We start from the raw sequence: 12,335 nt of genomic DNA on the forward strand, positions 1-12,335 counted from the left end.
TACACACACAGCTGACAACCAGCGCAAACATCGTCAAGTTCTGCAGCGTGACTTCAAAATATGCTATGAAAAATGTAATGAGCCTTTATAGTATAAAAGACGGTATTTGTTTCATTCTATGTGACGTTCCTTCTGTTCGTTTTCAGAAATCCTTGAGGACAGTTTACTGCCTAGTGTGATTTGAAAAATGCAGTTTTTCTTAGGAAACATACGTTTTCTCTAACAATCTGTTTTTTTTTTTTTTTTTTTAAATAAAATTAGACTAGTTTGGCATCAGGCGCGTGTGGTGGTGCAGCAGGTTTGGCCTGTGCCTGCTCTCTGGGGGGTCTGGGGTTCAAGTCCCGCTTGGGGTGCCTTGCGATGGACTGGCGTTCCGCCCTGGGTGTGTCCCCTCCCTCTCCAGCCTTGCGCCCGTTCCCTCCGTATTTGTGTATTTCCTCTGAGCCCCACTGCTAATGTTTTTGGGTCCCCCAATACCTTACATGTCATTACACCCCTGTCTTCCAGCAATAAACATGATAATTATGACTGTGGAAAGAATGAATTTAACTAGCAAACCCAGACAAAAGTCAAATAAAGCTGAACGGAAGAAACCGTGAAAACAGAACTAATGAATCAGAAAGCAGCAAAATGAATCATGATTAAATATTATAAATCATAAAAGCGCTACAGTACAGAAGCAGGAATGCAATACTGGAAATCAATTTTTAGATAAATATCTTCAGACCTGGATTATCTTTATCTTTCACTACTTATGAAATCTGCTTTAACTGTCAAGTTTTCATAGGCCATTATATTTTAGACTATTGCGTTTGCATTCGAGCAAAAAAAAAGGGCTGAAAAAGTCACTTAACCTTTTGCACAGTGTCTGTGCGACTGTACAAACCCACACCCCAATAAAGAATCCGCTGCTATTTTGGGACTACACCTTCTACAAAACTACACCAAATCTACACGCATGAGGTTAGCCGTTCCCTAACTGAATTATTCTTCTTTAACTAATATATCTGAATAAAACCATAATGGTCATTAGCGCATAAATCTTATACGACTGTTTCTAGAGCAAAACTCCCCACTTGGCTCCATGCATGGTGATCTCAACCTCTAACAAAAGGTCTAGAGATGATCAGAAACGTTATGAATGGTATTCGCCTGAGTTATGGAGAAATATTTTTTTTTTTTTGGGGGGGGGGGGGCACTTGAGGCTCACTTGAACTTGGGGGGGGGGGATCCGTTCCCAGGGTCCCATTTGTCACACCTGTCCTAAACATGAGGGAGGGGCCCTGCTGGATATATAGAATGTAACGGCTTCTCCCCGTTGCCTTCAGTGTTGAGTGTAAAGTTTAATTATTAATAATAAAGCCGCTTTCTTTCCTTAAAAATCAGATGAAAGCGGAGCCGATTTCTGTTTCGATTTCTGTGCCTTTCTCTCCAGCTCTCCTCTCTCACTCACTCCCCCCCTCGCCGAGCCCGTTTCCATCTCGAAGCAGGAAGGTGGGGAGAAAACCGGTCGGACAGGTAGGGCTCCGTCCGGCTCGCCTCGCCTCGCCTCGCTCAGGTCTGTTGTCACCGTTATTTCCCGGCGCATGCGCGCTCCCGCCCGTTTCCTGCTCCGGAGCGCGTACCTGTGCGTTTCAGCCCTCACGTTCGCGCAGCGGGGTGTCCCGGCGTTTAATTGGCCGTCTTTCTCCGTTATTACTTCTGGGTGGTATTACCTGGCGCGCCACACCAAACTTTGCCGCGCACCTTTGCCGGAGACACCGACACCTTCCTTTAGTGGAAGCGGGACGGAGCAGAGAGGAGAGGAGAGGAGAGGAGAGGAGAGGAGAGGAGGAGAGAGGAGTTCCAGAACGGGTGCGGATGAAGAGTGAAGAAGGAGGGAGGGAGAAACTAAGTGCACAAGACAAAGTTGGTTGCTGCGGGACTCGAGGAGCGGTGCGCCAAGCCCAGGGGGGTCTTACTTTCTCCCGTCGCAGTCGCAGTGAGGCGAGCGGATCATTTTGAAGCGCTTCTGTTCTGGCCGCTCGCTCCAGACCGAACGCACGTCCCGTTTGCTGCGCGCGACCGACGACGGACGTGCGTTGGCCGCCGAGTGTAAGGAAAGGAGCGACGCGACAAGCCACAAGAAGAAGGCAGGCGAGACGGGTACGACATGCCTCGAGCCTTCCTCGTGAAGAAGGCGAGCATTTCGCCGGGCGAGCGCAACTGGAGCGAGCTGCCGGACCACGAGCGCGGGGATGTCTACATACCGGGTGAGTACGGCTACGGCTACGGCTACGGGAACGCGCACGCTTGTGTGACTTGAGCACTGCGGTACCGGCGTTTTTTTACGGTTTTCGATTATTAACGAGCGCCCCAGTGTCGCGTTTTAAATTAATGTACTTGGAACGGGTATGATCGCCCTTTTTCGAGAGCCTCTAGTGACAGAGAGTGACCGCTGTGCGCTGGTGTGTGTGTGTGTTGTGTGTGTGTGTATTCCTAGTGGTGTGAGTAAGTGCCGTTACTGCTCCTTGTTGACCTTCAGACTCGCGGGCTTCCTTAACAGCCTGGAGACCTGCTTCCTCCTGCCTTGACTGTGTTGCGCGCATTTACTCGGACCGGATAAGTGAGCGCGAGGGCACTTGGGGCCACAGTCGGGGGGGCTGAAGGGGGGGTTCGGAGAGGCCGGATCGCGGGGGACCTGTCGCTGCGCCCGCTGGAAACCGCTTCGTATCGCCTTGAACGTGTGTAATTTCGCACACACGTTGTTCACCTAACGGAATGGGGCAGTTCAGCCGTTTTATTGCCCCCCCCTTGAGTCACCCTCGTGTAATGATTGACCGCTTAACAGGACTTAGATACATCCAGGCTCGCGTTACGGCGAATGACCGCGTTTAGCGCGTGAACACGGACACGCGGGACTGCCATGATTTATTTCTCTTGTGTAAAAATGTGGAACACATAGACATACTTTTTTTTTTTCTTTTTTTTTCCGCGAAATGTTTTACGTGCTGTTTGGTTAAGGCTGTTATCGAGGCGCGACTTGTTGATTGTTTATTATGGACACGCGCACCGTTTTGCGTTTATGCAGAACGACGTGGGACAAAAATCGCACCGGGAAACAGTTTAAAATGAGATCCTTTTCTCTGCTGGTGGTCCGTGGGTGTTTAAGTTACTGAAATATGTGTTTAAAGAGCAGCTAAGCTTTTTACGCGGAACAGTATTTTGCTGCTCACCGGATTTTATGTGCGGTGTTCATATATTATAACGTTTTACAAAGTGACCGTTAGTGACGCGACTGTAAACCGTTGCCACGTGACAATCAATGTGGCACAAAGATTTTTTTTTTAAATTTAATAACGCAGAACACGATAGAAATAAGAGCACATTGTGTATCTTGATTCCTCAACCTTATCAAAAAGCGAAAGGAACATCAACCGGATTCATATTTTACAGCACAAACACACACATACATTATGAAAAAGATTAAGCAGAGTAATAATGTACGGCTCGCCTTCATTTATTTAACATTTGAAGTTCCTTGCAAATAGCTCTTTAAATCGTACATTGAAAGTGTTCAAAGGCAGGACTCTGTTTGTAGTAAACGTACCAATATGACAGTGTAAAATAATTTTCAGTGGAATCAGACTTTTTATCATCGCATCCACGTCTTTAAAATGAATGTCAAAGTTTGCCTCCTTTTTAATATAAGATCGCAGCTCAGCCCAAAGACTTTTTGCTGAGGGACGGAACCAGAGCAAACGTGGAAAGGTTTCAATTCAGTGTTGCTTTGAGTTTGACAAAAAGCGCCTCTCCGACCTTCCCTGCTCCTCTTCACTACCGTTAGCAGCTCGTCTCCTGTACTCTCAGGTGCCTCCTGCCCTCAGGTACCCTTCATTGTACGCTGAGCTGATAAAGTAAGAATACCATGCTGTAAGAGTAAATCAAAGTACATTAAATTATTAATTATCTAACATTGCAGGTCGCCTTGGACAAGGGCATCAGCAAAGTAAAAGTCCATACTACTACTACTTTTTCTTTTTTTTCTTCTTCTTGTTCTTCTTTTTCTTCTTCTTATTATTAATAATATCAACAACAACAATAATAATAATAATAACAATAATAATAATAATAATAGTCTTACAACTTGCACTTTTTACTCTTTGATGTCACAATGCCTTTTATATCACGCTGTAATTTGTGGAAATGAATTGAATTAATTAATTGAATTTCCCCAGTCGTGGAAAGCAGCTGTAGGTGCTCCTTTCGCTTCCCCTCGCTTGGCGTACCCGAGCGCGCGGCGCAAAGCTTCGCCTCGACCCGCGCCGCGGTCGCCAAATTGCGCGCGCCCGCGCTCTGGGGCCGGGAGCGCGCTCAGGTGTGCATCGGCTCGCTCGCTCGCTCGCTCGCTCGCTCCCTCCCCTCCACCGTCCCTCCCCATCCGTAAGTCCGCCCGCCCGCGCGCTGGTTAATGTTTAGCGCGCTGGAGGAAATAACGGACTGGCGCGCGGCCGCCTCCCAGTCCCAACGCCTTTGGCAAACACGGCGCGGCGCGGCCCGCTCCCTCACGCGCTTTATACCTCTACCTTTAACCCAGCAGCCGGCTCGTTCCGGACACTCTTTCCTTCCACGTCCCCCTCTGCTCTGCGAGCCATTGACAGTGACGCGCGCACCCGCGCTCCTGATGCGCGCGGACCTGTCACTCCGCCCCTGCAAGTGGCCGCTTCTCTTAACAACAGACAGGGGAGTCCGTGGCGCACAGTCAGTGCTCATCATCACGTGCAGCTCTTGGAGTGAACAGACCATACCGTGGTAGTAGGTGTAAGAGGTGGCACAGTGTCCCCAGTGTCCAGCAGGCCTCATGTGTCCCTCCCACCGCTTCCAGGTACCTCCCCCAGCCCTCTACTTCTACCTTCTACTTCTCGGCCTGAGAAACGACGTGCTGTGCGTGGCGTCTTTCCGGAATATGCCTCACGCTAACTGCACTGTTCTCCGTGAGCTCTGAACTTCTTGGCCGTTTGGAAAGGTTTGTCACTCGGTTATTCGCCGCGCTCACGAGGACACCGGGAAGCGTCCCAGCCGGGACTCTCCTGTCACGGTCCGAACGTGCCGGGATCAACGTGCGCTCCTCTGCTTGGACCCTCGATCGTGGTGCTGACCTCATCCGATGTCCCGGCCCCGTTCTAACCGATATCCAAACTGCGCATTTATCCTGACAATATTCTGCTGCTTTAAACGGGTAAATCATCGTAAAGTTGATTATGTAGCACCATAAGTGGCCTTGGACAAAGGAATTTGGGGAAAAAAAAAGAATTATTACAATACATAAATTATGGGGTAAAAATGGTAAATTATAGCAGCAAATTATACAGTTTAGAAACTTTTAAAACACCACACAAAGTTGAGTTACGGTTGTATAGTTGTTTCAGTTACTTATTTTAACACTTTCCGTGTTTCCCCGAGTCCCAGTTATACAGTCCATTTAATGTAAGAGAATGGCCAAACGCTCTTCCGTGGTTCAAAAATAGGCACTTCTGTGTACAAATACATCACTCCGCGAGTTATTCAACGTACACACTCACACACTTTCTGAACCGCTCGTCCCATACGGGGTCGCAGGGAACCGGAGCCTACCCGGCAACTCAGAGCATAAGGCTGGAGGGGGAGGGGACACACCCAGGATGGGACGCCAGTCCGTTGCAAGGCACCCCAAGCGGGACTCGAACCCCAGCCCCACCGGAGAGCAGGACCCGGTCCAACCCACTGCACCACCGCACCCCCTGTTCAATGTACTAAACATTTATTAATTAAACCTTAAGAAAAAAGGTCATTACAGAATAATAATCCTATAGCTTGTGTGATCTTTTTTTTTTTTAGTTGTGATATTTTTATAACATCTCTCATTCCTAAAAAGATCTCCTGCCTTTATCTCCTCTGTTATATACTATAGCGTTACTTTTGTGATTGCAGTAAAAGCAAGTCAGCAAGCTGTTCTCGTTCAAATGTCGTTCTCCAGTCATCTGCGATTTGTTGATGCCATTGTTCGGTTGTCGTTGGAAACACACGGCTCAGGTGTGGGTGGGTGAACAGCTGAGATTATGCTAAACTGAAAAAGAGCAGATGTCAAGGGATGCCTTGCTCTTCCCCTTCGGTCTCACGTGACTGCCATCGGTAATCCTTGACAGTCTTTCGCGAAAGCTGCCGCTTTCCCGTCCTTACGATTCGCCGCTGCTGTCTCGTCTCGCCCCCCAGACGGGAGCATCGATGAGTTTCCTCTAGTTGTTTTGCAGATAGTGGCTTCTGGCGGCCACGCCCGCACTTGACTCACTCTCGGCGATTGCAAAGGGGGCCGCAAGAAGCAACATGTTAAAGGAGGGGGTCGAGTTTTCACCTCCGCATCACGGGCAGCTGTAACACCGCGCTTAAGTCATTAACTGGAACTTAAAGCTCACGAGTGCGGGGCCAAGTAACGGGAAGGACGGGGGGGACACCGACTGCGCCGGCGGAGGCAAACACCACCGCTGAGTTAAAAAGTCTACCGTTAGGTGTGAAGCAGGGCTCGTTTGCAAGAGCATTTGCAATTTTATCTGATGGACTCCAGGCAGAATCAACAAACACATTCGGTGCCTGTTTGTGGGGCATCGGTCCTTCTCGGTTCTCCAATAGCCGTCATTTTGACGCAAAAGCAACTGCCCCGTCTTAGGGCGGCCCCATCCCGAACATTAACGATAAATCGCGTTACCGAACGCGTGGGTTGGCGCGGTCCGCCGCTCACGCGTGAGAGCAGATGCTCCTTTTTGTATGCGTCTTTTGTGCGACTGTATGAACAGTTAAGAGCGTGTGCGCGCTCGGCGTAAGCCTGCGCCTCTGGCTCGGCTGGTCCGACAGGTAGAGCAGTAACTCGAGTGAGTGACACCGACACGCAGACACTCTCGCTGCACGCGGCACGGTACACACCTACTCAGCAACTGATCCTGCTCGTTGGAAACCCGCACCCCCCCACACACACACACACCGCTAGTCCATCAGCACAACCTGCCGCCCCTTGATTGATCTGCGCTGCCGCGAATGGCCGGGCTTCTTAATGTGCTGTGACTCCGCAGAGCAGCTTTGGCACTTTTCAAGGCCAGCATCGATATCGATGTGCTCTTTAGAAACGGACCTCGGTCCAGGCTGCGATAATCATTAGTGTGAGAATTGCATTCATGCTGCGGTTGTCTTCTCTTTGCTTCCATTAAAAGTGCGGCAAAGAAGCGGTATTCCGTATCAGGTCTCACTTCTCAAAGGTGTTGTCTTAAGTAGGACGTAGCTGTTTCGGTTACCGTTGGCAAGCAAGGAAGGGACGGGGTGTAGCGGGGATTATGTGCTGTCATGTGTTGCGTTGAGTAAATAAATAGGCAGTGCTCGCGTTCTCTTTCTTCCCCAAAGTGTCCATGGACCCTTCGCTTGGCACCGAGGCATCCGAGGCCAGCCCTGCCGAGCTGGCCCGGCACCTCCCCGTGCACCGGGATCAGGGCAAGTACGGTCAGACGGTGGCGCACGACCCCCACCTGCACACCCACACGGCAGAGCTGCCTTCCTGCTCCGCCCAGGGGCAACAGCAGAGCCCGGAATCCGAGAGCCGCAAAAGGGGGCAGAGCAGCACCTACGTCCGCTCCAAGATTAAGGTAATTTTAAGGCAAAGAGAGAGGACGGTGGGGTGATGGCCCGTTCACGGTTGAAGGAATTGTACCGTGACTGTGTGGAACTGGTTGAAATGATCGGCTGGATAAGGACTTTGCCAGGTTTGCGACGGCGCTGTCGCCGTTTCGCACCGTTTCTCGCACGATTCTGTGCGAAGAGCCAAATCGTAGAGCGCAAAAACGCGACGCGGAAGACGTAACATGACCGAGTTGGGTCAAACCCTAGGATGAGCCTTGCCGTAGCGCCCTTGACGTCACCTTAATCGGTTCAGGAAAATTTCCGTAAAACGATAAAACATCTCTGGAAACGAGTTAAAGTTGCGGCGGAAATAACGCACCTTTGATGCCGTCTGGGTAACCTGTCGGTGAGCCGTTGTTAACGCCGCTCAACGTGCTGTTTCAAACAGTGGCACCGCAGTTCTCCATCTCACCCTCCAGGTCACAACGGGCGAGCTCCCCAGCGAGGCACCCGCCCCGGCGTCGGCCAGCAGCGCCGCAGCCCCGGCTCATTTTGTGTGCCAGGTGTGCCAGAAGTCCTTCCAGTTCCAGCGCATGTTGAACCGCCACCTCAAGTGCCACAATGAAACCAAGAGGCACCCGTGCACCTTCTGCGGCAAGGGCTTCAACGATACCTTCGACCTCAAGAGACACGTCCGCACGCACACAGGTAGCCCCCGTCCCATGCGGTGACGCGCTCGCCGAGCTCCTCCTGGGTGTCGAGAACCACCCTTAGCTGGACACCCCTTTAAACGATTAATGACAACGTGATGGAGGTCGAAGGTGGATTCGCTGATAATTGTCAGTTGTTTTTAGGGAGTATAAAACTTATACCACCATCTACCAATGCCCAGATACTGTATAGTATGGTTGGAGGAACCCTGAGCAAGGCCCATCCGAACCTGCCCGCCCCAGACGGGGCACGGGGAACCGGAGCCTAACCCAGCACACAGGGCGTAAGGCCAGAGGGGGAGGGGACACACCCAGGACGGGACGCCAGTCCATTGCAAGGCACCCCGAGCAGGACTCGAACCCCAGACCCACCGAAGAGCAGGACCTGGACCAACCCACCGCGCCCTCGTACATACTATAGTATACTTTGAGCTAAAAGTATAAAAATATGACTCGTATAGCAGGAGGCTAAACATGACCCATGACAACGGAGGTGAACAGAGTACAGCGCTATACTATAGTGAACTCTGGGTTTTCGTGGCTACGGATACAGGTGTAAATGCAGTGAATGTAGGTTGTGCCGCGCTCTATAGGATAGTTAGTTGAACAACCCAGTTACGTACTTCTCATTGCTTTCCGCTAGCTGGTAGCCTAGTGGTTTATGCTGTTGCCTTTAGACCTAAAAGGCTGCAGATTCAAGTCTTACCTTTTGCTATAGTACCATTGAGCAAGGTACTTAACCCTGCATTGCTCTAGGAAAACTACCCTGCTGTATAAATGGTCAATAGCTGTAAGGAGCTTAATATTGTAAATTGCCTTGGAGACAAGCATCAGCTAAATGAACACACACACACACACATCATCTGAAACCACTTGTCTCATACGGGGTTGCACCCAGGACAGGATGCCAGTCTGTCACAAGGCGTCACAAGGCACCCCCAGTGAGACTCGAACTCCAGACCCACCGGAGAGCACTCGAACCCACTGCACCACTGCACCCCCCTGGCTAAATGAATAGCTGTCTGAAATATACATAATTATGTATACATTTTAGTCATGTGGATACCAGCAATAAAAACTACATGTACATTGAGATGAATAGTGAAGCAACGCAAAGCCCGTCGTCCAGCGGTGATATGACCCAGGGACGTTCCCTGAGCGGGACCTTTCGAGGTTGTTATTCGTGGGCAGAGGAGCTGGTTCAAATTCAGGCCGTCGACGTGTTCCTCACCCTGCCTCCTGTCTCCCGTCTCCCAACCCAGGCGTGCGGCCCTACAAGTGCAGCCAGTGCGAGAAGGCCTTCACCCAGCGCTGCTCTCTGGAATCCCACATGAAGAAGATCCACGGCGTCACGCAGCAGTACGCCTACAAGGAACGGCGCAGCAAGCTGTACGTGTGCGAGGAGTGCGGCCACACGGCCGCCACGCAAGAGCTGCTACTGCACCACCTGCAGTCCCTGCACCCCCACAGCGCGCTGCTGAAGACCAAGGGAGCACGCAAGCTAGCCACGGCTGGAGTGCCCTTCGAGGGCAGTCCTAGGGGACAGTCTGCCTCCAGCTCCCCACAGTCCCAGAACTGCCCCGACAGTGATGATGTTGCTGGATCCCTGGGGCGATAGAGGGAGAGAGAAGGGGGGGCTGCCAAAGGTTGGCACGGGAGGGGGGGGGGGGTATTGCTATTAACTGTGTATGCACAAATGGAAAGCAATGCAAATTTGTTTCAAACACTCCTATAACGTTGCGAATGTTAAAAATATTGAGATTTACATCCGCGGTCGACGTTCTATTTATCGGGCTGTATGAAATCCTCAGATCGGTACTTCCCTCGGAGCCCAAGCTGACTTAGGCTCGAAGCACAATGACGTGGCGACAGTCTGCGGTCGGGGTGGTCACTCACTTTTAGCTGTTTATGGGTTCGTTCTTATTGTTGCTTTTCAATGCACTTTTCTTCTTTCTTGTTTTACGTAACGCACATTCCATGCATTAACAGTATCTGTTTTGGAAACACTGCTTCGATATTTTCTTGAAGCTACTACTCATTAACATTTGCCACAATTAGTGACATCGAAGGACTCGGAGGACACCATTTGACTGATTTTTTTTTAAGATTTTGACACATAAGCCTGGGCTCTAGGTTAGAATCCGGGCTTTCCAGTCTGTGTAGAGTTTGATTATTCTCCCTGTGTCTGTGTAGGTGTCGACTGGGTGCTCTGGTTTCCTCTCGCTGTCCAAAGACATGCATTTCGGGTGGATTGGCGGTGCTAACCAGCCGGTGTGACTGAGTGTGTCGTTACCCTGTGAGTGATGAGTGTCCAGTCCAACATTTATACCACCCCGTCTGGCGCCCAGTGATTTTGCGATGAGTTCCGGGCCGCCAGTTAATTGTGATAAAGTTGAGAAAACTGGCCAATATATTCCAAACAGTCTATACAGTCTATATTTTCAGGGAAGAACTCTATAACCTTCTTTTACTTTAATTGATGAACAATCTGTCTACATTAGGTATTTGTACCTATAGGAGCTGTCTTGTACACTTCTACAGCACATTCCAAATAATGATAATAAAACACTGTACAGAAGGTGAACAGTCCTCCTTACTGAGGCTAAATGAGAGTGGTGGACCATGACGTTTACTGCTTTATTTGACGTGAAATGTGATGGGAACACTGGAAATATATATGTGTGTAGCACCTATGACATGAAATGTGTAAGGGTTTTAGGTCTAATTTACATTTAGGAGAGTATTTTCCTTTATTATTTACCTGTGTGTTTTAGCAGGTGGGAAGAATGAGCTTTAAGAATGTGGTGGAAAATTTCTTCATATAATCAGTTATTGCTCTTTACTTTCTCTGCTGTGTTTTTTTTTGAGTTTAAGTGAGGAAACGTGCAGCCAAGCTACTGTTTTTGCGTGAATGTGTGTAAAGCTGCAAGGGAGAGTATGGTTTTCAAGCGTCCTGGAGGAAGAGGTACTACAAAACGTGTGGCGGAGATTGAGATTTCTTACTGTGTCAAATACACATTATGTATAGAGAGATTAATATTTATGTGGGATATAATTTGTATTGTTTACAAAAGGGGAATTTATTCTTGTACATTTTAATGTAATAAACTTGATAATGTTCCTTTGCAGACGGTATGTTATGTATGCATTCTTTCACTTGGATGTGATTGACGGAGAAAAACACCGTTCTGTTTTTGCAACGTGTTTCACAATGCCGCGTTGCCCTGTGGTTGTGCGGTTTGCCTTTTTGGAAGCTGTTTGCGCTGAGTGGGCTAAGCTGCAATGTGATGAAATGTGATCCCGAATCACTGATCCTCGCATCTGCAGAGACGGCTGCGTACGCCTCACCTGCGCGTCGCTGCGCCATATTGTGCAACGCATTTCACGTGTGGTACTCTCGTTTTAATGGGCCGTGTGACTCATCATTCAGCATTTCGAATGAGCTTTTCCTGCTCGGTAGTGGGGGGTGCGGTGGTGCAGCGGGTTCGGCCGGGTCCTGCTGTCTAGTGGGTCTAGGGTTCGAGTCCCGTTTGGGGTGCCTTGCGATGGACTGGCATCCCGCCCTGGGTGTGTCCCATCCCCCTCCAGCCTTGCACCCTGTGCTGCTGAGCTAGGCTCCAGGTTGCCGCGACCCCGCTTGGGACAAACGGTTTCAGACAGCGTGTGCTCGGCAATGTGTCAGACTGCATTATTTCGAATTCTGGACGCTGAACTCAATGTTGCTTCACAGCACTGCAGATCGACGCGGTGCCCTCAGCGATTTTACTGCCCTTTCTGCCTTTGATATCATGGCGTGCTCATGGGACTAAGGTGGGGTGCATGAGCTGCTCAGAATTTCCATGCCGCTGCTCCCCAGTAAATGTCTTCATCTGCTGGAGTCTCGCGTGCGTTTATTCCTTCGTTTTGCAGCTTTACTGGCCACTGCCTCTTAGCGTTTCTATACCTGCCAGCGTCAAGCTTTACCTCATTGTTCCCAAGTCTCCAAGAGGGTGGATGCGGCGTGAG

General features: G+C 50.0%; 1 protein-coding gene across 1 annotated transcript; it reads left to right on the forward strand.

The window, feature by feature from the left end:
- Positions 1 to 1,828: 1,828 nt before the first annotated feature.
- ovol1a (ovo-like zinc finger 1a) lies at positions 1,829 to 9,981 on the forward strand. The gene is made up of 4 exons (XM_018737203.2): positions 1,829 to 2,252; positions 7,408 to 7,646; positions 8,100 to 8,328; positions 9,593 to 9,981. Exons 1-4 carry the CDS (start codon positions 2,153 to 2,155, stop codon positions 9,946 to 9,948), a joined length of 924 nt encoding a protein of 307 aa, XP_018592719.1. The 5' UTR covers positions 1,829 to 2,152; the 3' UTR covers positions 9,949 to 9,981.
- Positions 9,982 to 12,335: the final 2,354 nt, after the last annotated feature.

Source organism: Scleropages formosus, chromosome 13 (assembly GCF_900964775.1).
Source record: "Scleropages formosus chromosome 13, fSclFor1.1, whole genome shotgun sequence".
NCBI lineage: Eukaryota > Metazoa > Chordata > Actinopteri > Osteoglossiformes > Osteoglossidae > Scleropages > Scleropages formosus.